The sequence below is a fragment of the Macrobrachium rosenbergii genome, chromosome 27, assembly GCF_040412425.1.
Source record: "Macrobrachium rosenbergii isolate ZJJX-2024 chromosome 27, ASM4041242v1, whole genome shotgun sequence".
Taxonomy (NCBI): Eukaryota; Metazoa; Arthropoda; class Malacostraca; order Decapoda; family Palaemonidae; genus Macrobrachium; species Macrobrachium rosenbergii.
Window position 1 is genome coordinate 40724910 of NC_089767.1, and position 27754 is coordinate 40752663.

The window sequence follows — 27754 nt, forward strand, 5'->3', positions numbered from 1 at the left end:
CTCAGGGTCAAAGGGACACAAGCTCCCCCTGACAACAAACACTTTTAATGGTGCACCTTCCATGACGGGAACGCAGAAAGGATACAGAATTGCAGAGTTTGTACTTGAAAGAATAGGAGATTGTAGGTCAAGATATATTTTATTGTGCCAGATTTATTTCATCATAACATTTTCAAGCCTACAAAAAGGCAATGCAATTTCATTATGTACATGAAGAATATAATTGCTACTAGTTGGAAAAAAAAAAAAAACCTTCAAAAGCTTAAAATTATCATTTAAAATGAAAAAATAAAGTACACACCTTGGTTAAAAATGTAAGTAAAGATAAGAAAAATGGAAAGAACCATTATACAAAAGCAAAGGACATAAAAAAATGATCAGAGTTAAGATTCAGTTTTCTATGGCACATTTTAACAGTGAGCATTTTACAGAAATCAAGTCTCATCAGTGAAAAAGTTTTTGCTATATGCTATTTTAATTTTAGTTTTATGTTCCTTTCCATTCCTTTGTTTTGGCAGAACCATATATTAATATCTTCACTTCATATTTTGTTACTAAAATAAAAATGTTCAGCTTTTACTGTACTCTGAATATTTTTACTAAGCTCTGCCAACCTGTAAACATTATATCCCCTTATGTATTCATGAAAATTGTGTCGTCTTTTTATAGCCTTGAAATTTATATGATGAGGCCATGCAAGTTTCAATAAAATGTGTCATATCTTGACGAACATGCTTTTCATAGAAAGAAATAGATTCCATATCTAAAATATGTCTCTTTTTTTGCTAGTGCTACCAAAGTTGGGCACAGTAAATCTAACAGTTGTCAACACTGCATTCACATGAGAAGGCTATAACGAAATAACACAATTCCTATGATCAAATTTATTAGGAAACTTCAAAGAAATATACAGCATACAAAATAAAAACATGACGTTCTGCACTTTGTGCAGTACCCTTACAAGAACAACTTTTGTTCATAACATTCATGCTCGTAATCATTTCCTGTGTAATTTAAAACTTTACAAAGTCACTAGCACTCATGTTAACCAAAATTAAGTTCTCACAACAAGACTTATGCTTCCATAACAAAATCATGAATGGTCTCGAAGTATCGACAAAATGTAAAGATAACAAGGTTGAAAATAACACATTAATAATCACTCCTTACCTATTTAAAAAGAAATGAGCTAGTCATTATCATAAATATGTATTCATGTCAATAGTATTTGTACTTTGTCATCTGCCTATATCTGGAACTTCTAATTCATAATCAAGTTCCTGGGCTATGGGAGGCAGCCAGGAAACAATATAGCTTCAAGGTTATAAAATGATGACAGTCTCTCTCTCGCTATGATCCTTATAATGGTACATAAGATTATCTAGCTTAAACATAAAATTCTTTTCCTATAAAATGCACACTCTACATTCAAACACACAGGTTTGGACAGAAACCTCTATGATACAATGCAGGGCCAAGTCCTTCCGCTAAGTTGACCACACTAATTTTATTTTTATCACACGAAAACAACTTCACCCTGCACAATTAAAACAAGACAAAAAATTAATCCAGATAGATGTCTTATGTACAAAAGATGCTTTTCGAGCTGGTACACATACAATGATGATGAATTAAAGGTGATTTTATGAATAATGAATTGCCAAGCATTTAACCGGAGCTGAGGGGGCAGTCCTCGGCAGCCACTGCAATCTTTCTGTAAGTCATATTCTTATGGCAATCTCTCAAAAGAATGGCTGACTGACTGACCATGTCAAAAGAAGGTGGTGGAATTATTTTGCAATGCAATGTTAACCGTATTAAACTACTCATTTAATTTCTGCTTCCACGTCACAGCTCCTTTACACTGCAATATCAGAAAAACAAACATGGAAATCTTTTTAAATGAATACCACATAATTATATTTACAAGTTTATTGCACTGAAATACCCACAGCTGTGATACGTTAACAGGAAGCTCCGTAAGATGATTAAATGAATAAAATCCCCTATCTACCAATTGAACTGCAAAATACACACATGCTAAATACCATTACAGAACCACTGGTCATATCATGAGTGAGTTCACAAAAGTTTTGATGTGTCGTATTTTGATAACTTTCCTTTTACATAACTGAACGATTTCAAAAGATAATTTTGAGCACTTTGACACACAAAGCTCACCACTTTTGACAAAAGCCTTCAATAAGAGGAATGATTCACAGAATAGTAGTATCCACCAAGTTGTTTGATTTACAGATGCTTCAGCACTCTGTAAGGTTCTCCACAAAATCCTGAACCAAGGTAGACTTGGAATACATACCTATCTACTGCACAACGTTACGGGAAGATGACATTACCCACAAGACCAGCATGTATTCTGATGACACCACGAGTGTGGTGGCCTTGTGCCTCCGTTCAGATTTGTGATTGAAACAACAGTTGGTGTGACAAGTGGTGCCAGCAACCATGAACACACCATAAGCGACGAGATACAGTATGAAGTCCATGGCACAGGTAGTTCCCTCCTCCACTAAACAGCTGCACCATTGCTCAGGAACATGTGTGATGTCGGAGACTCGCTCTCACTACCTGCAGAATACATCACAATGATGGAACTTGCATATCACCTGAAATGACGATTAACAAAAAAGACTCATGATAAGCTATTTCTGTTCATCTTCAAGCTCTCCTGTTTATAGTGGAAAACTGAAGCCGAGAAATCTAACCACAACCCTTGTAAGGAGGAGTTTGAGGTCATTAGCAAAAAATGAAAAATATTTCTAAAATGCAGTATTAAATAAAAACAAAAATTTTTAATCTAAAATGGAAAACTTAATATTACAAGCTACTTAAGATTACAAAATCAAATTACTAAAAAATTGCAATTATAATTAGGACTGGGAAAAATCTTTATCAAAATATGGCTATAAAATTTATAACAACAATGAAGTACATAATACACATAAATTTTACCCCAAGAAACTCATTCTGGAGCATCAAGCCGAGGACATGACCACAAGCCACTGCAACCGTTCATGGGCCTGATGTATAAGGTGCTTGTTTGTCTATTTGATCTGGGGCTGCAGAAATCCATCAGCGAGCCAACTATGCAACCCAGCACTGTTAGACATAAGCAGCACAATACAGTTTTAGGAACCAACCAGAGAAGTGTAAGAAGACAATGAATGCATAGAGAGTGTAAGAAGACAATGAATGCACAGAATGGTTAGTCACAAGAAAACAACTAAGCATTAAGCATCAAAACAAACTTCAGTGTAGTGTTTACATGATCTCTTGTGGACTTGGCAGAACACCAATCCACCTAACAGCCTTGATGCAGCTTTACCATAAGCTGATGAGAAAGTTTGCCTGCAGTACAAGGAGCACAAGAGATGAGGATCCTTTGTAGTGAAGATATGAATGATACAAGCTCTTCCAAGCAGTTCTTGACAAGCACTGTGAGGTACCATACAGTACACATCAAGCCATCAACATATGCACAACTGTCCCAAAACTGTCAACGGCCATGGTTCCCAAAGCACATATCATTGGTATAAGAAAAACTAAGCACAGTAAAATTTACAAAAATTCAGATATACATAAGTTTTAGCAAAACTCACTGTTACAAAGAACCCTGAGTTAATGGGTTACCATGCATAACAGAAAAACTCTAAAAATGTGAAAAGAATATTCAAAATGAATGCAATAAACAGAGGCACGAAAAATATGCCACAACAGTGGCTGTGATAAATTTTCACATTTGCTGCAAAACACCCAGCTCAATATGCAAAAATGCAAAACTGAATACGAGAATGGAGTGGCCCCGATTAAAAATAAGAAATCCATCCATGTATATTAAAAATGTATCACAAAAGATGAGGAAAACAAACAACCACCCAAGAGAAAGGTGTCAGACACTGCCAAACAGCTGCAACAAAACAAATGAGGAAAAAGAAACACCAAGCAAAGGTGAATGTGAAGGAATGGTAAATGAAGTAATAAAAGTGAGCAAAAAAACCTGAGGAAGGTATTACTGGGAAGGGCAACACACTGGTCTTTGTGACAAGTCTCCCAAGAAGTGTAAGGAAAAGGGGTCGTATGCAGGACTTCACATGAGAAGCATAGGCCTCTCAATCTCAAACTAGAGAAACTGATGTGAATGGGGTGTCCTCGTCCATGGAAATAAGGCAAAATATGATTAATGGGGTTGCAAAGAAACAACTCTTATTATGCAATGACTATAATTTATAACAGTAAACCATAACCTCACACATTTCACGTTACAAATTAAAAACAGAAGGTAAAATGTTTGTACTGTTTTTTCCCCTAAGCTATGGCAGGCCCCTTCCACAACACAGACAACTGTTTAACATCTGCAACGTGATCTTCAAGCAGATGTGGCTACTTCAGTTAGCACACTCATACATCATTCCCTTTATTTCTTAAAAGATTCTTCTTTCTCACTAGAAAAAAAAATTAATAGAAAGGATTTATTTACCAGTGGATGTGGCTTTCACACCATTTTGTGTTGAGGATGAAGACCCTCTGTGTTGTGGTGTAGGACCCCATATCCGAACTGTGGCATCATCAGATACAGAGGCTATCATTGCAGGATATCGTGGGTTCCACGTAACACAGTTCACTGTGCGTGTGTGACCAACAAGGCTTACCACAGGTAGTTCTCTTCGATGATGCCATATGTACACTTTATTATCTGCAAAAGAACAAAAAGTACTTATGTGTCATTGTGCAACTGACCAAAGTATATCTCAACAACTATCAGTCAGAAGAATAGAGTATCTATGGTACAATTAATCATTCATGATACCAAATGCCTTAGCCAATATTTCAAGGTTTGTGTACAAAATTCCTTCTATTCTTTTCTTTTGATAAACTTAAGCATATTTTCTCTCTGTAATCATCCCAGTTGTTAATAAAGACATATGACTTACAATCAAACATTTAGCCATTCGCTCTCTTTCACACCTCCTGAAATATGCTCTTCACTACCATACGCCAAAACAATCTCTAAAGGTAGAACTAATTTGACAAGTAAACAAACCATTACTAACCTTCACTTCCCGAGGCAATGAAGTCTTGATTATCACCACCAAAACAAGAATGTATGGTGTAATGGCCCTGAGTGAGACCTCGGAATTTACGTACCAAGGTTTTATTACGGAGGTCCCAAAGATGGACACCCTGGTTGGCTACATTGAGAAGTGCATAGTTCCCAGTGTTGTCTAAAGTAAACGACATAATGCTGTGGTCCTCCTGAATTCTGTGGAAAAAAACAGAACTTTGCCTACACACGCTTACATCTCACAAACTGCAGAAATATTAAGAGCAGGTAACAAGTACAATTCTGAGATACTGATTAGCTCTAAGAAAAATTCACTTGCATTCTGACTCATTTAAACTAGAAACAAATTTTTGTTAAAGCCTGGCTGTAGGTATAAGTGCACTGAAAAAGAACGCTTACTGTACTTGAAGACTGCACTCTTCAAGAGCAGTAAACCATTCTATATCAAAGCCCATAAAATTCTTTAAAACAAAAAATTAGCTTCACTATAGTTTAAAAATTTTTTTTATTCCTTTTTAAAAAATTTTTTTAGCAATTAAAATATCTCATAATTAAAAGTTCAAAACTCATTTTCAGCCATAAAACACAGCGAATCAGCAAAACGTCACTTACATATTGTGGTCTTGGACTTCATCAAAATGGTAGCCTCTGATACGGTGGTGTGTATCTGAGGCTAAAACTGTTTTACCATCATTCTGGATAGCTAGGCACTGAACACGAACACCTTCCCATGAGTCCAAGATGTGTCCCTCTAGGTCACACTGGTAAAATTGACCTCTCATTCCACCACACACAAACTTTCTGGAATCCTGAATTAATAATGTGTTTTAAATTACCGCATAAAGCCTTACATGTTTGCAATTATCACATATATAGCATTGAAACGTGAAACTGGCAAAAAAAAAACCATATAAAATAAGTTTCATAGTATTTTCCTTTTCTCCTTAACAGACAATGTGAAACAGCAATTTTACATGTCACAAGAGATACTTGTGGTCATAGTTTGATCAACATCCTATGAAACCTCCCACATAGCAAAACGTCCCATTTTCCACACACTTCGAGAATCTGTGTTTATGCACAGCTTCTCAGTTAGGGCAAACACAGCATTGCCTTGACACTTCCAGTTTTAAAAAACTCCCAAAATGGCTCTTCAGAAAAAGGAGCAACAAACCTAAAAACTGTTCAAGAGATAGGCCCAAAGGAGCTAAAAAGCATCATAAAAATTATTGATGCAAAAACTACTTTCCTCTAAAATAGTGTTATATATTTTCTTGATGAGCTACAGAAATAAGGGAGGAACACCACAAGAGATCTTACCACATACACAAACCATTACAGAGGAGCTTTTATGTCTTACTCCTTATGCAACACACTTATATAGTACTGTATTTCCAAAAAATACCTACAGTATAGCAAAATAGGAAGCATCAAACTGCATTCAAGTTCAGTAAGATAGCCATTCTGGCTAAAATAAACCCCATGACAGGCATTTGATTGCCATGAAGAACCTGCACCAATGAACTACAGAAGATATGACTGGGAGCTGTAAGCTGGAGACCCAACAGAAGTCCAGCAAATGGAAAGAAGTCATCAAACAAATCTTAGTCCTTTCAAAGATTGGTTTGTTTTTAAGCAGTACATATAAACCTTAAGATTTTGATTTGGCATCAAACTACTTGTGTTAAGCAAATGCCCGAGCAGCATAATTTTGGATACATTTACATCTGCTTGAACATATTTAGACAGTGATGTAAAAGATGAATAATCCAGGCAGTAGTGAAATAACTGGGATCATTACAGGCAAAATTTATAAAAAATCACACTGGAACATTGTGATCAAGAGAATCTTGAGTCCAAATACATTAGCAGGTGTTCAACCAAGACAGTGAATATCTTAGGGATAACTGTAGTCATTTTCTTGGATGAAAAGCCATGCTTTTGCAATAAAAGATTTTTTCTACACACCGTTACTCATGATTACCCTTCATGCAAATGGTTCCCAGTAACACCAACTTGATACCTCTTGAAAATAAAAAAAAAAAACCCTACTGCCTATACCCCGCTCACATTTCACTGGTCCAGACAGTGAGATGTCTTTCCTCTGTGTGAGGAAAAAATAAATCTGCAATCACGGTATGCTAAAGGGCATATGCCCCTTTTGCACAGAAAAATGTGCACTTAAGAGTGTAGTGTAGACATGGAAAAGCAGGTGGGGAATGAATTATAACTGACATAGGCCATCTAACTAGGTACAAAGTAATGAAACACACACAGGTCACTGACATCTATACACACACACACTTCAACGTCTGGCAGCTTTGATGTCAAAGGTGAGGTTGTTTGTTTGATGAAGCTAGTTCCAAAGGCTTAAAATGTGACATTTATGCTTTGTTCTCAGCCCAAGTGATCTTTCAAAATCATTGTCAAAACTTTATAGCAATAACTGCAGACCAATCTTTGTTAAAATCTCTTTCATGTGCTTTATATTCAGTTCCTGAAAGATTTCCCTTCATGCAGTTACTCAACACACTCTTGCAATTCACACCCTTTCTGAACCTGAATCAGCTTTCCTTTTTCAAATTAGTTCTTTGTCATGGGATACCTAACTTGTTTGAAATCCATCAACTTCCTCAAATCCAGCATGTTTGATCAATCACTAAGTTTTATTTAATGCTGATTCAAATCCTTTGAAATTGTTATGATGGGGGAAGAAGACGTTCCCCCCAACACCATTTCTCATAAATATGGTCACCCAACTAAGCGCATCTGCTACACTGATGTCTGGACATTTTATATTCTTTTTGGATCGTTTGCAAAGATGTTTCTGAGTGACTTCTTTATCAGTGGCAAGCACAATATGAAGAACACTGGGTGTACACCTTCATATTACCTGTTAGGTCTTGATGTTACAGTTACAGCAACAATATATTATGCAGCAGAAACACAAAACACAAGAAGGGAAGGAGGGTCAGCAGAAAAACTGTTATGTCGAAGTTATTTTCTCTAAAAAGGCTAATGCATCCTGATAAAATGGCTAGGGTATTCCAACTAATGCAATTTGAGCAAAACACAACAGGAAGCATAGTCTTAGACTGAAAGTGCCTGTGGATTTTCTAAATATACACAAGTTTAGATTTGAGCACTTTACTAGTGGCATTAATGTGTGACAATAACAAACTTGCCATTCGAAGTATTGTCTCTAAAACAGCTTTTCTTCTTTGGAAATAAAAGATATTGCTCATCAAGTTTTTCCAGTAAACTGAGGTCTTAGCACAACTAAATATCTACTGATACAAACAGCCATCTTCTCTTGTAATTTTACGTTATTCTGGAAACTTCTTGGCAGAGCTCTCTCGCCAGAAACAATCAAAAACCCCAAAGACATTCTTCCAGTGCTTCTTTTTCAGTTGGGTGAAAAAAAACAATTGCCTTCTCTTTAATCAGATGACTTAGCAGATGCCTACACTTTTACACCCAACAACCCACTCAACAAGAAGCATCCTAGTTTTCCTGACCTGGATGCCAACTGACAGGCAACACCTTAGAACTTTCAGAATCAACCTTATATTTGGAAGCTTTCAGGCGTTTTTAATTCTTGTTTGTAGATAACATGTACAGCAAATGTAGGCACATACATCATTCTTATTGAATTCAAAACAATCCATAAACTTCACACAATATGTACTCTATTAAGTTTAATTGATGCTTTAAGACTTATTAAAAACGGATGCCCAAATTAAATGAGATAAAGCCAAGATGATTATAAATGCAATACAAAGCTATTTTACTCCTCTTCGTACTTAAAGTAGTATTTTATATCTGAAAATATTCATATTTTGCACTTTAAATTACATGTTCACATTTGGGATCATATTCTTAATGAACTGCAATGTTTTATAAATGACTTTACGTTTCTTTACCATATTATCATTAACTAGGTAATCCATAAGTTACCACAAAAAGGGGGATTTTCTTTCACAACAGAATAACTTGTATGTAAGCTTTTGAAAATTAGCTCCCGTGGAATTAATGATATTACTGTACATCCACTACCTAGATTTTGAGTGAAATGAGACCAGTGTGCTTCCCTTTAAAATAATCTACCTGTAACAATCATTAAGTTAAAAGTTTTGTAAGTTATCAGTTTCTTTTCTATTCAACTAAAAGTGTGACCTAAGATTTTGTCATTATTTACAAATCAAATAATTTTCAGTAGGGGTATATTAAAGGAACTTGAAGAGATGAACTTGCTATAAAAAAAAAAACTTCCCATTAAGCTTGATCTGCATAAACAGTCATAAAGTCAGGCACCTGTCACTGTCATTGTCACTAACCTTTAAAAATTAAATTTAAATGTTCTTAATTGGGCACAGGGCGCTGCTTGAATAAGATTTCGTCAGGGGTATCTCTTGGTGGAGGAGGAGGAGGAGGAGGGCACTTGAGGTTTCAGCAGCACAGTGAGAGGAAAATGTATGTAATTAGATGGACAGAAGAAGAGTTACTAAACAAACAGAATTACAGGAGAAAGACCTTAGCTGAGAAAAGAGCCAGGCAGAAGATTTATCTGTAGGACTGTGTCACAATACCCATCTAGGCAATTTTAAAATTATTATCTACAAATTATATCTAGCTTCATCAGCACAGAATTTCACAAATGATTTTTCACATCAAGAAAGACAAAACTAAGTTAAAAAAATACAATTGACATACAAGGATGGGTAAAACTAAAGGAAATTTCATTTTCTAATAGAGTTAAAGAAAATTTACATTTTAATCACTAAAAAAAAAAAAAACGCTGAAAAGTTAGCCCATTTCATGAGTATGTTAATAGAACAAGCAATCTGCATAACAGGACAGTTAGTTAGTTATAAATGATTTGTTTAACCAGACCTCTGGTTAAACAAATCATTTATAATAGAACTGTCCTGTTATGCAGATTGCTTCATAACAGGACAGAAGCGGTAGTGTGTGAAAAAGAAAAAGTATGATGCATTTTCAATTACTGGAACATGTAAAGGTTTTCACAATTAGACGGTCATACTGAGGCAGGAAGTACTGATGCTACTAGGGTATAGGTGACTGAAATATATATGTAACCAGTTTGCACAATTTTAGTTCTACGACAAAGAAAAGTGATGAATATAAAAAATGTAAAAGAAATTAAAAAGGCAAAAAAATTGTTTCTATTACTCAAAAGTTTTATAACCCAAACCCATTCATCACAAATTGTATTTATTTCCCCCCTGTGGAAAACCCAGTCACACCAATTTGTACCAGTCAAAATTAAAGAGAGACCCACTTTACTCTCACTTTCTGAGTGAAAACTGATCAAAAGCCATAAAGTAAGGGAAGGAAGGAAGGTACTCTCTCCATGAGTAATGGGTTACACAGATAGGGTTTTGTGTGATGAAAACATAGGTCTGTGCACCATAAGCCAATGAACTTTTGCTGGAATATCAATTTATGAGAGAGGAAGAAGTTACTGTAACCCCCAGACATGTACTTGCTAAATTAGTAAAGGACTGAAGACAAATGAAATAAGAAGTAAACCTCCATGGACAACAGTTGTGAAGGCTTTGTATAAACACAGGTATATATCTGGTAAGTAGTCTGCACAAGAGTATGGCTGAGCACTTACCAACAACGTGAAAAGTCAAGATAGGTACCCTAAATAACCACACCTAACAAGAGTGCCAGAGATATGATGACATTAATGTTATGTTGATATAAATGAAGATGACAAAGCACAGCCCTTCCCCACTGAAAAAACACGACCAGCAGGACCAACAGCCCCAGCAATAATATACTCAAATGTTTGTAAATGACACCTCTCAAACAGAATTTAGTTTAAGCAGAATACCAATTTCATATTCCTGCTAAGAGGCTAACAGTAAGCTCCAGGTTGTACTTAACGGTAAGGTAAGAAAAAAAAAGCATGTATACTATATACTTTCACCTTCAACTACATCATGTCAAGCCTGAAAAAAATGCTGTAAGTCTCTGTGATAACCCACAGAGCCAGGAGATCCAATTCTTTGCAACAGATGGATGGATGTATGGAATTTACAGCCATAGCCAAACAACTCGGATCCTAAGATCATTCAGCACTATAATACTGACAAAATGGTGAGACGTACTGATATGAAAGATGAACGTTTTAAAAGCATAAGTCATTTCAAACAGAGCTTTCATTAGTCATGCATACACTTCACACTTGTGTTTAAATGCACAAAGATAAATACAAATATGTTAAGATAATGAAGGTATTTACAGGTATGTCAAGGTAATTAAATATCTAATACTTTTGATGGATTTTAATAAGCTGATGAGTGCAGTAATATCTGAATCATCTCCAAAAATATGAAACATGGATTTCTCATCAAGACGAAATCTCCATTGTTAGTCACTCTACTTAGAGCAATGCATCAAAATATGCTAAACCCATACCAACTCATTGCAGTGAATTCACTCAGGGAACTCTACTACCTTCTCAAATATGTTGTTACTCTCATCTGTTTGAAAAGAAGACTACTGATTACCTTAGCACCTTTTATGCCATTACATTTATTACTGCTAGCTACGAGAGGGAAAGATCACCTCTCCTGTTAATTTCCTTAATATATAAATGATCTTATGGGTCATTTTACATCCAAATGAGAACTATTATGTGATATACTGCTGTGAGCAGCATTTTTTTTTTTTTTTTTTTTTATGTTGACCTCCTTACTTCCCTAAATCCCAATAACGATTGCGATCTAGCAGAAATATATGGACTTCTAAAAAAAATATATATATTTGGAAAAGTCACTCGTGAGCCTCATAGATTTATGAATGCATTGGATTCCACTTCTGAATTCTACTGCACTTCTAGTCTAAATATACTGTCAAATCATTGTTTTGAATGGCATGCTAGATTCAAAGCATGGACTATAGCTATGATCTCTGCTGTATACATCAATGCACAATTGGAAGTTATGCCTCATAAATGTAACATCACAGCCACCTCACTCTAAAGATGACCCTGGGAAGGACTGTCAAAAATGTCTAATCAAACCTTTTTTTTGAAGTCCCAGTTAGCAGTTAAATCTACCCCAGGATGGATAAAGACTTAAAGGAGGTATGCTCCATATCCTTTCCCTTGAGTCAATGGAATCGGAATCTCTCTCAAAACTCCTCTTTCAGCAGCCTTCCAAAACTCCCTGCTTGTGCACAGCTGTTTCTTGGGAGGCTCAGGAGTAATGGCCTCAAGGTTCAAGCATCCTCCTTCCTGCCGTTTAACCTTATCAGGTGGTGTGCTTTCAGGCCTTGAGCATACAACTATCTAGGGGTATATTTTCTATTCCATCGGTTACTTACAGAAGCTGCCTGGATTCTAGAATTCATCAATGGCTTCACCATCAAAGGTCCAAGGGAGTTAAACTTTTTGCATATGAGTCTTCTTTTCTCTTAATAGGATCTCTGTTTCATACTTGCTCCTGAATTGCAATTCAGGCTAATTATGGTTAATGGGTTTTGTATTACAAACTGTTTTCAGACAAAAGTTACATAAAAACCAAGTAATCATAATTTTCATTACCATTCTTAGTAATTCAGTAACTGTTTTGGAAAATCACTTTCACATTATTTTTTTAGGCCTATAAATCATTTTGCAACATACAAGCAGCTTGCACACAGCCTAAAACTTCAACAATCAAAGAAAACTTGTTGTAATTCATATTCCTATATATATTAATTAAACTCTGAAAAACATACAATAACTCTAAGAGACTAGGAGCTTTTGAAAACACGATCTTTAAATCTCCACGGCCCAGTTTCATGAAATCATCGTTTTGAATCCTTGGGCTAACTGTTCTTCCAGTTCACTGAAACAGTCTACTTTCTTAATCTTTTAATGGATCATCATAGTACTTGTACAGTTCTGCAATTATCACTTTAATAGGACTGATATCATGCTTTAACTCCAATTATAATAATACAGTTATTATCCTTACAATATTTTTATAATGTATCTCATTGCATTTAAGGTTGCTACCCAATTTGCAAACAAATGACAAAAATACTTGCAGCAACTGCACCAACCACTTAACCTTCTTCAACAATATTTGCCATTATGGTGCTCAAAGATAATGTGTCCTACTAGTTATCAAAATTTCTTCCTGAAGCCATAAAGCACTAAAAAGACCCATGAGTTTGTCATTTAGTAGATCAACAGCATACATTTCATACAGGCAAAAATCCAATTAAGTTGCATTGATGGCAAACTTCAATATGCATAACTTCATTATTCCAACACCATTTCTGCATCAATAACCGCTTCGTCATTATTTGTGCAGTACAGGTAATTAATTTAAAATCAACCACAATCCCCTAACAAAGAACGTTGCAAAATTTGAAGGCATATGAAATACAAGTACTTGACTCATTTCTTTCATGTCTACATTAATCTGATCCCAATGTATTTGAAAACTGACTATTAAATATCCCTATCCCTCTTAAAATATTCATGTAACTTGCAACATACATGAACAAACTACTCTGTAGGATTTTATTTAAATAATTTCACCAAATACACTTTACCTTATGCCAAGCTGCACACGTTAAGGAATCGTCTGGAGAATTGGATACCTTGCAGATTTGTTCCCCTCGTTCTGTATCCCATACCTGAAACCAAAAAAACGTTCATATAAGCAAAATAAAGATTGTACAAAAATTGTCACTTGCTCTTTGTAATGCACATCTATAGCTTATCAAATGAATATGTTTATTATAATATATTGCAAACTTTCATTCACTGGCAAATATACTGTATAATTTTCTTATAAAAATTCCATTTTCATGCAACTCTGTTACTTATAATAACCCTAATATTAGTGTTCAATGAATCACCCAGAAACTATAATCCCTCACATAAAAGGCACATAATTGTCACCAATGCAAATTCGAGAGATCCTAAGGTCCCTGGCAATACTTATAATCATTATATATATATATCTGTATAATCTGACCATGAACTACAAGAATGAGTGGGTTGGGAGACGGTATGTAATTGGTATGAATATATAATACATACACTGTATGTAGTTTTATGAATATATAAAACATACACTGTTTGTAGTTTGTATGAATATGCATTATACAAAAAACATTACTTAGCCCAGATTGCCTATTTAATAAAAATAATATTTGTTTTCCTCCTACCAATATTCTTCAGAAATACCTGTCTCTATAATTGCTGGTTTTCTAAGAAATATGCATAACTGAGAAATGATGAGTAACTCCTACATTCTGGGCTAATAAAAAAAGACACCTGTGCAGAACAGGTTTCAAATTAATGACACGCAAGGCTATCAGTCACATTAATGACAACCAAACCCGTCACTCGCAAGCCACAGGTTCGAAGGTTTTAAGAAAAGTACAGAGCAGTTGTTCACCACAATGAATATACAAATTCTATTATCACTCCTGGGAACTTGATGGTCTGTACATGCTCAGTGTGATTACCATCCTCTTCCCCTTTCTCAGGGAGATTGCAGTATCCAGAAAATTAGCTGAACACAAATGTGGGGCTATAATAGCTACATTAACAGTTCTGCCTTGAAACACTTTTAAGTAGAGCTTTCAAATTTAGTCAGATTGAAATTTTAAAAAATTAACTACTTCCCTTCACTAACAGCAAATAATCATAAATAAAAGAAATGTCTCCCTTTTATTAATATAAAATAAAAATAGCTACCAAAAGCAAATAATGTTCTTTCTTACCACGAGTTCTGCTGCTTCCTCTTGCAAACATACAATCAACTTCGAACTGTCAGGACTCCAGGCTAGGTATACAACACCATATGAGTGACCATCCAAGGTGAACCTTCTGGTGACTGTTAAGGTTTCCTGGGAAAACAATAATTTTGTTAATGTTTTTCTATATAGAAAAAGTCCATTATTCACAAATAGCCTTACTAAGTGCAAACAGTACTTTACTGGATACATTTTCATTAAACTACTGTACAGTACTATACAGTTAAAACTATTAGATTTTGGTCATTATTTTGGCTGAAGTTTCAGTGTTTAATTTTCAAAACAAAATGTCACTGAGACAGAATGAGTTTCACACACAGCACAGTCCTGTAGGTATTTTTATTACATTATTGTACAGGTTTGTTGCAACTATTTTCAAATATTTACAATTTTCTTAACCATTGTCATAGGTACTGTGCATGTGTATGATAAAATAATATTTTGTATTGATTTCATTATTACACGTAGTTTCTAGTTTACATAGGAGGGAGGGCTTGAAACTGGTTCCCCCATAAACATATCTCCATACTTACAGGATCAACATCCCAAATAATAACTGTTGAGTCCTTTGAGCCGGTTGCTAACTTGTTTCCATCAGGGCTGAAGCGAGCAATCCAGACCTCATCGCAATGATCCGAAAGAATCTGGACGGTTGTTCCGGGGAAGGAGTGACGTGAGCAACTATGGTCCATCAATAAGGATCCACCTGACCCTAGAACCTGATAAATACAAGGAAAAATGAATGATAATCTACACTTACATGGAGTCCCATTTCCCTATATCAAAGGACAAATACAGTACTCTTGAACACACACTGACAAACAGTGAGAAAGGAACAGGATTCTCTTTTCTTTCTTATGTTTCTGGAAGAATTTACTTCCTTTTCAGGAAAATATTAAAAAGAAACCTAGTTGGAGAAACACATTCATATTAATTTATGCTTCCCTTTCTACCATTAGGCATTCCCATACATTTAACTTAGTTATTATGGTCACTTCTTGAGCTAATAATGTCCTTCTCATCTCCAGTAACTATGCCTAGTTGACCAAAACTAGGATATAACTGACCAAACAATGTTTCTTCACGTCAATCCATGCTCCAAAAGTCCACTCATACAGATAGGCACTTCAAATCTTAATATGAATGTAAATATAATTGAATTAATTGTCTGTAGTAACAAATTTATACTAATTTCTCTTGACCTACCTTCCGACAATAAACTTACCTACATGGGTAATAATAATTAACCATTCTTGCTATCTAGGTTATTCTACTTTGTTAAATTTCAAGTCACCCAACTGGAACTGTATTAGTCAACTGTTTTGACTCACCAGTCTGGTTAAACTACCTAATCTGTTCCCATTTTGTTACTAAAGATGATCTTAGAAATTAATATATCAATAATAAAAGGAAGATGAACACTGGCCTCCAATTACAAAAATCTTGACTCATGCTAGCTTTTTCAAACAAACATTATATTGCATAGCTTCCAAAACTAAATCTGCCTTATAAATAACATCAAGTTTAAAGGAAACCAATAACATTAATGACTAATTATATAAACCAATTATATTAGTATAAATTATTAAATACTGTATTATTCCTCTGAACTACTGACGTTCCCATTACATCTTATCAACTTTAAAACATTTCTTTACTAACCTGACTGTCACTACGAGTATTATGGTAGGCACACTGTGTACGCTGCTGTTCAACAGCTTGTAAAATCAGCGTTTCAAGTCTGTAATAAAGAACAACAATTAATTACTTTGCACTTGTAAATATAATAACTTTTAATCCTTTGAGATGCTGATGACATTTGCAGTCATTCAAATTTTAATCACCTCAGATTACACGAACTGTAAATTAAGTCATCCCTTTAGCACAGTGTTATATATAAGAAATATCATTTTATAAGAAGTGTCTCATATAATATAATAGCCCTCAACTTCTCAGATGCTTCAGAGGTCTGACCTTCTGATAAGTATCATCGACCCTACAAGTATAGCCTACACCTGAAAACTTTCTAAAATCCCATAGCTAATCAATACATTTAATGTTCATTTTAAGAGAATTAAAAAAATACCAAGGTGTACCAAGGTGGCTGAGCAAAAATTCATGATAATTATACATCTGACAAGTAAACAAAAGAAGTCTGATTAATTTAAGTGTTAGTTACTGTACGTAAAGGTGTTTCTATTTTTGTGGCTCTTTTCAAGAGTAATTCTTTTTATAAGACAAGTGCAATTCCACATAAGGTCCAAAACAACAAAACCTACCTAGGTTCTACTTTAAAACTCACAACAGTCAAAGAAGGTGAAGTGTCTCGCCATACCTGTGAGGAGGAAGCATTATGGATGGTGGCAAGAAATGCTGAAGGCGGTCCATAAGCCCTTTCCGAGATTCCTTTCCCATACCTGACCACTGGGCTGCGACTCGAAGCTCTTCAGGGTTGGACATGAACATCAAGCTGTAAAACGCTAAAATTTTAACACCTGATGAATACTCCTTTTTAAGGAAATCATAAAAGGTCTGGAACAACCTACAGGCAGTCCCCGGTTATCGGCGGGGTTCCGTTTCTGAGGGTGTGATAACAACGGAAAATTGCTGCTAATCGAAAATTGGCAATTTCGGCGGTTTTTCAGCGATTTTTGGGGGTTATCGGCGCCTAAAAGCGGCGATTTTCGGTTATCGACGCCTCTGTTAGGTATGTATCGGCGCCAATACCCAATTATCGGCGCCGATAAGCGGAAATCGGCGATTTTCGGCGCTGAACATTGCCAATTTTCGTCGCTAGACAAGCCCCATAAAACCGGATGGCTGTTAACCGAGCCTGCCGTTAACCAGGGACTGCCTGTATCAAGAACTGAATGCACTAAACAGACCTTTATGACAAAAATGTTTAATATCCAAAAATATAAAGCACAAACAAATGATACCTCAAGTAATATGAAAATACATTAAAACTTATGGGGTCAAAGTATCAATTCCGAACAAAATTGATTAGTTCATAAAAATCTATACAGTACCTTGAATGCCAACACAAATAACATGGCTCTAATGGTGAGTCATAATATAAATTGAAAATAAAACAATTACACGTCAAAATTCAAGCCACAAACAGTACACTGATACCTTGATAGTTGATGCACACGGTCCATATTGTGTTGAAGAGGAGTAAGTTGCGATCTAAGACAAGTGAGAGCTTCCATGGCCCTACCACTCTCCAGCAACTCCAAGTATTTTTGTTCTAGTAGCAAAAATCGCATTTCCTATAAAAAACAACAAAGTATAAATAATTTTAGGACCTAAGTTTCGTCAGTACTGACTATTTATTTTGATTTTACAGGCAACCAGATGTGGGGCAGTGAAAACCAAGAATAGTCACTGATTTATATTATCAAGCCTTCCTAAGGTATCCCTCACTAGATGGGAGTCCAAATTCACATACAAAAATGCTTTTGGTAGCTTTAATAAGACGGGATGCATAAAGAAGGAATATTATAAAAAATAAAACTACAGATACAATATGGTTGGTGAGTATTTCTGGTTAGTGAGTATTTCAAATTCTAAGTCTATACAATACACAACCTCTATACAATATATCACTTAAAATGGGTCACTATCCAACTATGTTTTAATGTTACATCTTGTATATTTGTAATGAAAGCCAGCAAAATCCACAGTTTATAGGTTATTGACGTGTTTACATCAACCTGGATGTTGGTCTCTTAAAAAAAAAAAAAAAAATGGTGGCACAATGGACAAGCACGTGAAACTCTATTACCATAGTCGCTACCTGAATGTTAGTTATTTACTGATGAATGTTACACTTATTTATTCATGAATCTTGCAGTTATTTATCACTTCTACATACGATAAAGTCTGAAGAATGAGAAAACAAATGTCTTAATCTCCCAACCAGCCAACCTTCCCAAAAACCCTTCCTCATCAATAAATCCACAGAGGTTTCAAAACATCAGGAGTCAGACGCCACAACAAAGGCATCTAGCAGCTTATCTAACCCATCAAAATTCACAGTCCTGGCTGTACACTGACACCATTCCACCTGCCTCATCATAAATACATGCACCTTTGCATCACAGACATTAATATCTTGACTTTCAATTGATGACTGCCTGAGTGGGCATAAAGTGTAACAGAAAAATAATAAACCTCCTGCAGCTAAGCATCTCTCCATTATCTTAGGATATCCAATATACCAGTTATTTGCTTACGAAACAACTTTTGCATTAAATAATACCACCCTTAGGAACTTATCTCAAACGATTATCGTTATCAATAACTATGAGTCAAGTGCAAGAAAAAGTGACAGACATTAGACAGGTGGTTCCTATATAACCCCTAAAAATTTTTTTTAGTAACTTTTCAAGAAACATGACTGAATTACTATGTTTACTGCATATTTATTACATATAATCACAGATAATGAGCGCTTTTAGATGTACATACCTCAACTTTACAGTTATTGAGTACATATAACGAAAACCCCTGCTGATAAATATGTTACGACCTCCATCCAGAAAAAAAGATTTTACCTAATAAAAATTCTTTCATACAAAAATAATTAGAATTTTTGCAATAACGTAACCTAGTCCAGCCTAGTAGTTGAAGGAACACATCAAAGTATAGAATAAAATACTGCACCTTAAGACTAGCAGGGTCGTCGAGCATGTTTCGCAGCTCATTTAGAGCCGTTTCTGCTTTCGACCATTCACCATCCATCACACACTGTCGAAATCTTGCTGCTGCTGGGTGATCAAGACGGCACCCAGATTCTGACATGAGCAAGTCGGCACTCTTTCTGCAAGGCAAACAAGCAATTAATAACAGATACAGCTCAACCATATGAAGAAACAAATTATCAAATGCCTAACATAATATGATGGAGACCTACTAAAAATGGCTCATGAGATTTTGAAACCACATATAAAATTTTTAAGATAGTGAAGTATCCTTCCACAAAGACTGGTCTAACGAAGGTAACGGCACCTTTATCAAGAATGGAAAAGAATAGCACCAATCAAAGAAAAGTCTTCAAGAAATATACTGATGGCAATGGTAAAGAATTTCCAACTACTGTACATGTGCTGCCCTCATGTAGACACGTTGCCACTGATTATTGATAGAATTTTTGCATCATTTATGTGGTTCAATTGAGCCTTTCTACATTTCACTTTTGAAATCTGGTGTCTTTAGCCACTCCCAACCTAGCTGCCAAACTTCCTTGCTCTTCTCCAATTTTCCCCCCTCCTTTCAGGACAAATCCTTCAGGCTAGCCTTTAAAGACTTCCAGAATTGCGAGTTGGTGGTCTGGTACTTCATTCTTCTTCAACCCAATACAATTTATATTTTTACCCTAAAGGTAATAACATAACAGTTAATGAAACCAACTCTTAAATCCCTGCTGTTGCTGATTCAGTGGCTGTGGCATAACAAAAACAAACTCAGTTATCTAAACTCATCCACACGCTGATATTTAACAAGTACGGAGTTTTACTCTGATATGTACGTCAAATATTTGGGTGCTATGAAAAAGAAAGCTGTAAATAAAAAAGCACAAAGATTCATCAACTTTGGTGCTGGTCACATGTATGTTCAGTCTAATACATTGTGCAAAAGCATCACAACTGTCCTTTGCTTCTAGTGCTCATTAGTGATCTTTCAACCAGGAGCACAGGTGTGATACTGACTAATAAATAAGGTCTCAGTCTGCTGTAGTCCAACCTCATCATTCACTGACTACATCAAATAGGCTTACTGACCTTATTTAAAACTACTATATTAAGGCTAGTTCCCACTTCATTTTGTGTCTAAGGAGAGTGAATAAATAATAAATACAAAATAATATACCAAAGTCCCAGAACACTACCCTGTGGAATACCTGACACCGATCTAGGATAAATAAAAACATCCTCCAAAACAACAATCACTTAAAACAAATGGAATTAAGGCAATTGATAACCTTAAGCACCCAAGTAGGTTAAAAAGTCAAAAGCAAGTGTTAAGTTTAACTTGAAAAAGTAGACCCTTTTCATTTTCAAGGACATAAGTTCTTGGACAATAGTTAATTTACAAAGGTCAGATTAACAGAAATGATGTATCAATAAAGAAAGTCTTATGTAATGGACAAAAACAAAATCATCATCATCCATTTAAATGCTTTTCACCTGAAGAGAGGCTAATTTTTGGGAATAAATTTTATTTGATGATACTTCACCACTGAAACGCGATTTACCATATACTGTATTATATATCACACACAGTTTAATCATTGTCACACAAGCAAATAAGTATGCATTTAAATGCGCCAACTGAAGAGAGAAATTGAGTTTTTGAATAAAAAATTTAACTGATTATACTTCAACACAGAAACAGATTTTAGCTATTCATGGGGGGGTTGTGCAATGCACCCCCATGAATACCGGGGCTCGACTGTACAGCTTAATCACTGTTACACAAGCAAAGCTGATATTAGGATGGATAAAGTAATTTTCCATGGTTCTACTAAAACCACATTTTATAAAACAACAGTGATAAAATATCTTTTGTTACGTTAAAATGTCAAATGTAAAGAAATTACTTTGCCACATTTAATGACTCCCCACGAATAAACGTTTAGCAGATTACCATCAATAACTCAGGATGTACAACTACATACTCTTATTAATTAAAATGGTACAAAAATCATCCGGATAGGTGTTGGTTACTTTAGGCCCAAAATATCATGTCTTGAGTTCTAGGTCAAGCAAAAGAACCTTGTAACCAACTAGCACTCACAACCTTGCCACTGCACCAACTCTGACCACAACAATCACTAGATCACTACACCAGATCTGGCCAAAGCAACAATTTGACACTAAACAAGCTTTGGCTTACTACTATATTCTTGTGATTCCACTTGAAACTTGGCACCATAGCCTCTTCTCCAGAAAACTTTATGTACAGCAGAATCTCACTATAACAGACTTTATATTATATTTACCCAGTAAACAATAAGTAAACTTCCTTGCAGAAAATAAATTTGACAATAAAGGTAGGGAGTGATGTTCTGGCTTAATGTGGAAATAAAATGTTTACATTTCATACCTCATTAATTATGTATGCTTTATTTACTTCTGACAAGGAAATCCCAGTCTCACCAGACAGACTGGTATTATGTCATAATCCAAAATATTCCAGTGAGCATGCTGTGTCCTACTTACTGATAATGTTCCCCCTTTCCTCACGTCTATCTCATCAGGCTTCATAGTAAACTTGTCAGTTTCCTAAAACTGCCTTGCTGACAGCAGTGCTTACAGTCATCATTTCAAGTCAATTTCGTATTACATCTTAGTTCAGAGTTTGTGTAAATTTTTAGTTCAGAGTTTGTGTAAGTTTTGGGTTCTAGTTTAGAGTTTATGCAAGGCTTGGGTTGTCCTCTTGGACACTTCCCTTTTGCAGGCTACTGTTTAACCTTTCCAATGATTAGTTCATCATCATGACCCACAAAACTGCATGATGCAAAAGGCCAAATTTCCCAACTCTTCTGGTGCCCACAGGAGTCTAGCTGACACTATCACATGCAGCACTTCTGGGATTGTGTGCAGGACATATCAGTCATCTTTATCCACCTGTCAGCATTATCTTGCCTACATATGGAAACTTTCTTAACTTGATTTATGGTTATCTTTTCTAACTCTACCTGCCATCTGACCCCTATTTTTCTTAGCTTTATTCTCAAATCAAAATCTTCATAGTCTTTCACTAAATTCCAACGTAAGAGAACCTGTACCGGATGTTACTTTTTGTAAACATTTGAAAAACTCCTCCACCCCTTTGAGTCCCAGCTCCCTAGGTATAGGATATAAAGTATTCTATCGTGTAAGCATTGTAAACCTTGTGGTGTTGTGCTGATTAAAACAACATTACCTACATATCTGCCAAGGTCCTATCGTTACCCTAGTCTAAACCTTATCTTCCATCTCCGAACACATATTCCATTATCATATCTATGAGAATGGTCAATAGCACTCATAGGTCAATAGCAAAGATGAAATAACATTTACTGCAAACCCGCTCAACAGGACCCATCAACATCTACGTGTTCATAGATAATTACAATTAGCGTTACATATTAATGCCATAGTGATACAAAAACCTCCCTATTATTGGTCTGTGGATGCTGTTACATATTTTCCTACTCTTGGTCAACAAAAGCCATCAGAAAAGGGATTCTTAAATTCTATTCACTGCTTGTTCGCCTCTTACCTTTCTACAACCTACTGAGAATGAGCATATTAAATAAAAGCTAATGCATCTGTGGCTTTTCCAGTATTTACCCAATTTCCTACAACCCTTCATTCAGGCTGAAATCTCGTATGGACAAACAAATACCACGACAATTTCTATAAATAAATATAGCGTATACTGTATCTCCATGTGTGTGTGTGTGTGTGTGTGTGTGTGTGTGTGTGAATCATGGCCCCCAATGTCATGTGCATTAAAGGGAAATCTATGCTTTGTTATATGCATTGACTGCATATAGTATTTGACTTGTCATAATTCAATATTTTGAATCAACATTCATGATTATCAGTTCAAAAATGTTGACATGGTCTACTGTACAGGTGGTGCCATGGTTATTTTTTAAAATATTACTCAAAATTATAGATATATCTAATATTGCAGTAATAAACCTGTCTAAAGCTTCCTTAATGCCAAAATCAATAAATTCAAAAACAAAATAGAGTAGTATGTCCATACTAAGAAGCTATTTCACCAGGGAAAGCACATAAAAAGACACATGACAGAATGAAAACAACACTGAAAAATATTACATAGTACACTTATTGCTTCTTATGGAATAAATTTCCATGAAAACGTCAAGCATAAGCATGAAATATTTTACGAGTTTTCCTTCCAAATCTTTCCCCTTTGATTTATGCAACCGTGCTCAGATTTCTGGCTGCCTAAGTGGTCTCTTTTTAAAAAAGCAAACTTAAACGAGATCAGATTGCAGCTCATGTGCTGTCATTTACATGTCTGTCACTTCTACTTAATCCACCGTTACGGGTCATGTCTGCAATGCAGTGCAAGGGGCTAGGTGTGTTATGCATCAAAGTATAAGGCTGCGATTCACACAAAGTAATCAGTACCTGCTTTCAACATATTAAATGCAATAATAACAACGTCTGTATGCAGTTAAGAATGACAAAAAATTAATAAAAATTTTGATGAATAATAAGTAATGAAAAACACATTTTACCACCAACAAATTGTACTAAATGTCTTTAAGGTAACCTAACATCTAAAACTAGCAAACACTGCTAAAGAGTGAACATTTGGAGGCAGCAGTTTTTCCTTCACAAGGAAAGAATGTAGGGTTGTAATGTATTTGCAATACCCTTTTCATAGTTTCATTTTGGAAAATAGCTGTGTACGTTATTATGGGGGTCAGGAGACAATGAAATCGAGTGATGAACGATAAGCAAGTAACTGGAAATGAAAAACTTCCATTGATGGGGGCAGTTAATGGATATTAAAATTATAAAAAAAACTAGAAAATAATAAGTGATAATCATATGAACCAGCTAAAACTAGCAAACAGTGGAAAGTAAGTTTGTGTCATTATGTTTATTTGTAAGGTTTTTACTTAACATTTTTTATAAATTGTCAATTTGATTTTTGACACCACGTCTTTCGTGATTCGTAGTTTTTTCTTATTTTGATGCTCCCTATTTGCAGAGTCATTTATTCAACTCATAGTACTTTGCGTCACTGTGTATTTCGAAGTGTTAATTATGGCTGTTCTTATACAGCACTTTTATATCTAGTCAGTCATTACAGTTTTCTTACTGTTTCATATTATGTAATTTTTACAGATAAAAGATATGTACAATAATGAACTCCAAAAAGCTCAAGTGTACCTGTGTATGATATATCAAGAAATAATGTCTGTGTAATTATACCTGTGTTTATACAGCCCTTTTATATCTCTCAGTTTTCTTACTGTTTCCTGTTCTGTTCCTCCTTGTCCTCTGGTTGAGGTTTTATAGAAATGAAAACATATCCATACATACCAGTTACTCCACAGGAAAATGAGATAGACTCTAGGGCAAAACGGTAAAGCCACATGTATTTAATGCCTCACTTTTCCATAAAGTAATGTATGTGCGTGTGTATGCATATACATCCTTGCCTCCAATAATGCACGAATAAAGGGCACTAGAGCGGTTGCAGTGCAGGGACAGGGGTAGGCTTGAGGAATCCTAATCTTTCGTGGAACGCCGTGACCTGACCTAACCATCCCTTACCTTCCTAACCTAACTTAGGGCGCCGTGCCCTGACCTGGCCGGGGGGCTTGGCTGCCCCTGAACGCCCCCAAGTAACACGTAGTATCTGTCTCCCTACTCTGCATACTAGCCAGGGCATCTGTGAAATTCTGTCTTTACGATCCTACCACATCTGCAGCCTCCCTTACCATAATTCTCATCCAAGTAGGTCTGCGTCTTCCAACTTTTTTAGTACCTGCAGGAACCCACTGACACTATCAAAAGTGTTCTCCCAGTGACTGTGCAAAAGACGTGTACGAGCATCTCCCCCTCCCTTTAATCACTATCTACACGTGGAACTTCAGTAACTTCTCTAAGGGTATCATTTCTAACTCTATTATGCCATCCGACTCCTAATATAGTTTTATCTTATAGTTTTATTCTCAATCCACAAAATCCTTTTGATATATAGCAAATTCAAGCTATCATAACCTAATATTAAACAGCAAGTGCTGCGCAGCTACAATACCACCTAACTATTAAATACTGGCTAACATCATTTCAAACCTGTTCACCACAGAAAAACTGGTCCTTGAGATAACCTTTGTTAATCTTTGCATGAACCAAGAACATTTTCATTTTGCGAACTATCCATAAGGTAATTATATTGCTCGGTATATTTTGTCGCTAAATACACGAATCAAAATTTTTTGACTGTCTGTTAGCTGTTATATAAATTTCAACCTAAATACACAAACCTTCTATTTTTCTATTTTAATCCTATATTTTAAGTTTTTGGCCATGGGGCGAGTGTAGAACGACTGGAATAGGTTCTGCAGGCCAAAAACAAACCTAACCTTTCCTAGGATGCCATGTCCCGACCTAACCAGACCTTACCTTCCTAACCTCACTCGAGGTGCTATGCTCAACCTGGCCAATGGGGTGCTTTGCCCCCTGCCTGGACTCCCCCAAGTAGCACTAAACAATGGAAAGGCCTGATACCGTTGTTCTACAAACTACCTTTTGACCATTATTCGAGTTTTCCCTATACACAAGAACTAAGAATGGACCCCAAGGGTTCTGGGTGCCTATGGCAATTCGTCTGATTGTTACCGTCAACAATTCTGCCGTCGAGTCAAACTGACTTAGGCTACGTTGTCAATGTACAAACAAACTCCAAAGAAACGGCTAGTTTACAGTGATTCTGACAAACCTAATACTCTTTTCTATCAGGAAGGTTTGACGACAAACCCATTACAACGCCCAATGCCCAACGAAGTGGGGGTTATTGCAACAAGAGGCTGTGCCTTCAAGGTCAGGTCAAGCATGGCAAGGACCTCACATCCTTCAAGAGTTTAGGATAGGAAAGTTAATCATTATATACCAAAAACCCAAGTTTCCCCCGCCCGTGGGAAAGGTTATTACGGGTTCACTCGCATTACTGAAGGAAATGAATAAAAAAGGCTTTTAAGACTTCGTCAGAATCACATAAAATAAAGGTCAGAAAACCCTACGGTTTCACGAGGAGAGGACACACTAAAAATGTAAATTTATTAGCTCGGGCCTTAATTCTCAGGCCCCGACCGTAATACTTCCACTTCTAATACCCCCCCCTGAGGAGGAGGCCTGGAATAACACCCCTTTGAGGATACGTCGACACCAGCATGAACCGTATGTTGAAAGCTCCATTAAACGCGAGTTATGCCCCCCTCGCGTGGCTCCTAAACCCGGGCACGGGACTCGCGGAAAGACTCTCTCACCACACTCGGCCACGGGAACGAAACCAAGACCCACTAAGACTCACTTCAGTCCAAGTTCTATGAGATGTTGTCCTATGAGTCGCACCATCTCCTGCTGCACTGTGTTCAATTTGGTGTTGCGTGAAGCGGCGGACTCCTCCTCCCTCATCACCCCGTTTTGCGTGTGAGCACTGTTATTTTCCTCGCACCCGTTAGTTTGTTCCATACCATTCTGTTGCACTTCGTTTATTGCTGTGCCATTGGTCGCCTCCTGCTGCTGCTGCTGCTGCTGGTGCTGCTGCTGCTGCTGCAACTGCTGCTGTTGCAAGTTCTGTTGCTGCATATTGTCTATGGATTGTTTTCGTTTCTTGCGTGGAGGCGGAGTGACTCCACCGTATTGTGGGTTCTGCCAGGAGGCCAGTGTGTCTTATGTGAACGCCGTGGTGAAGCCACACCACTCCTGCTTCACGCGAGCCGAAAAAATCACCGAAATTACGGTGGTGCGCAACATTAACGCTCGGGAGAGGATCGACTTTTCGTGTCTCCTTCACTCTCAGCTGGGAGATCGAACTCGCGACTGGACACGCATTCTCTTCTAAAAGGATGTAAGATCTGTTCATTTGTTACGAGGCGTCGTATTCGATCAGAAAATGCGTACTAATAATTTCAAAATATCATACCAACACCATTAATATTAACAAAAGTTAAGTATACGTCATAAAAAACTGGGATTGGCAATGCATTTTATTGCTGGAATGCAGCTCTGTTTTTCCATGAGTTGTATAAAAACAATAAAGTCTTAATAAAAAAAGGACCTTGCTAACCTTGTGCACAGGCCTTCATTGAAAAATCTAAGCTATATA

At 36.2% G+C, this 27754-nt stretch overlaps 2 protein-coding genes across 3 annotated transcripts in view; one reads left to right on the plus strand and one right to left on the minus strand.

Moving 5' to 3' along the window:
- Mcm5 (Minichromosome maintenance 5) overlaps positions 1 to 27754 on the plus strand; it is a 98231-nt gene that overhangs the window by 33462 nt on the left and 37015 nt on the right. The gene's annotated exons all lie outside the window — the stretch shown is intronic.
- On the minus strand, positions 870 to 27666 carry LOC136853706 (WD repeat-containing protein 26). Of its 2 annotated transcripts, none has more exons than XM_067129651.1 (12): positions 26957 to 27666; positions 19547 to 19703; positions 18014 to 18150; positions 17214 to 17348; positions 16541 to 16619; positions 15412 to 15597; positions 14846 to 14971; positions 13664 to 13747; positions 5696 to 5892; positions 5073 to 5281; positions 4499 to 4714; positions 870 to 2627 (listed from the first exon to the last, which is right to left on the minus strand). In XM_067129651.1, exons 1-12 carry the CDS (start codon positions 27232 to 27234, stop codon positions 2602 to 2604), a joined length of 1830 nt encoding a protein of 609 aa, XP_066985752.1. In that variant the 5' UTR covers positions 27235 to 27666; the 3' UTR covers positions 870 to 2601. The 2 variants fall into 2 exon arrangements, with proteins under 2 accessions (XP_066985752.1, XP_066985751.1); XM_067129650.1 differs by having other exon boundaries at positions 870 to 2589; positions 26957 to 27656.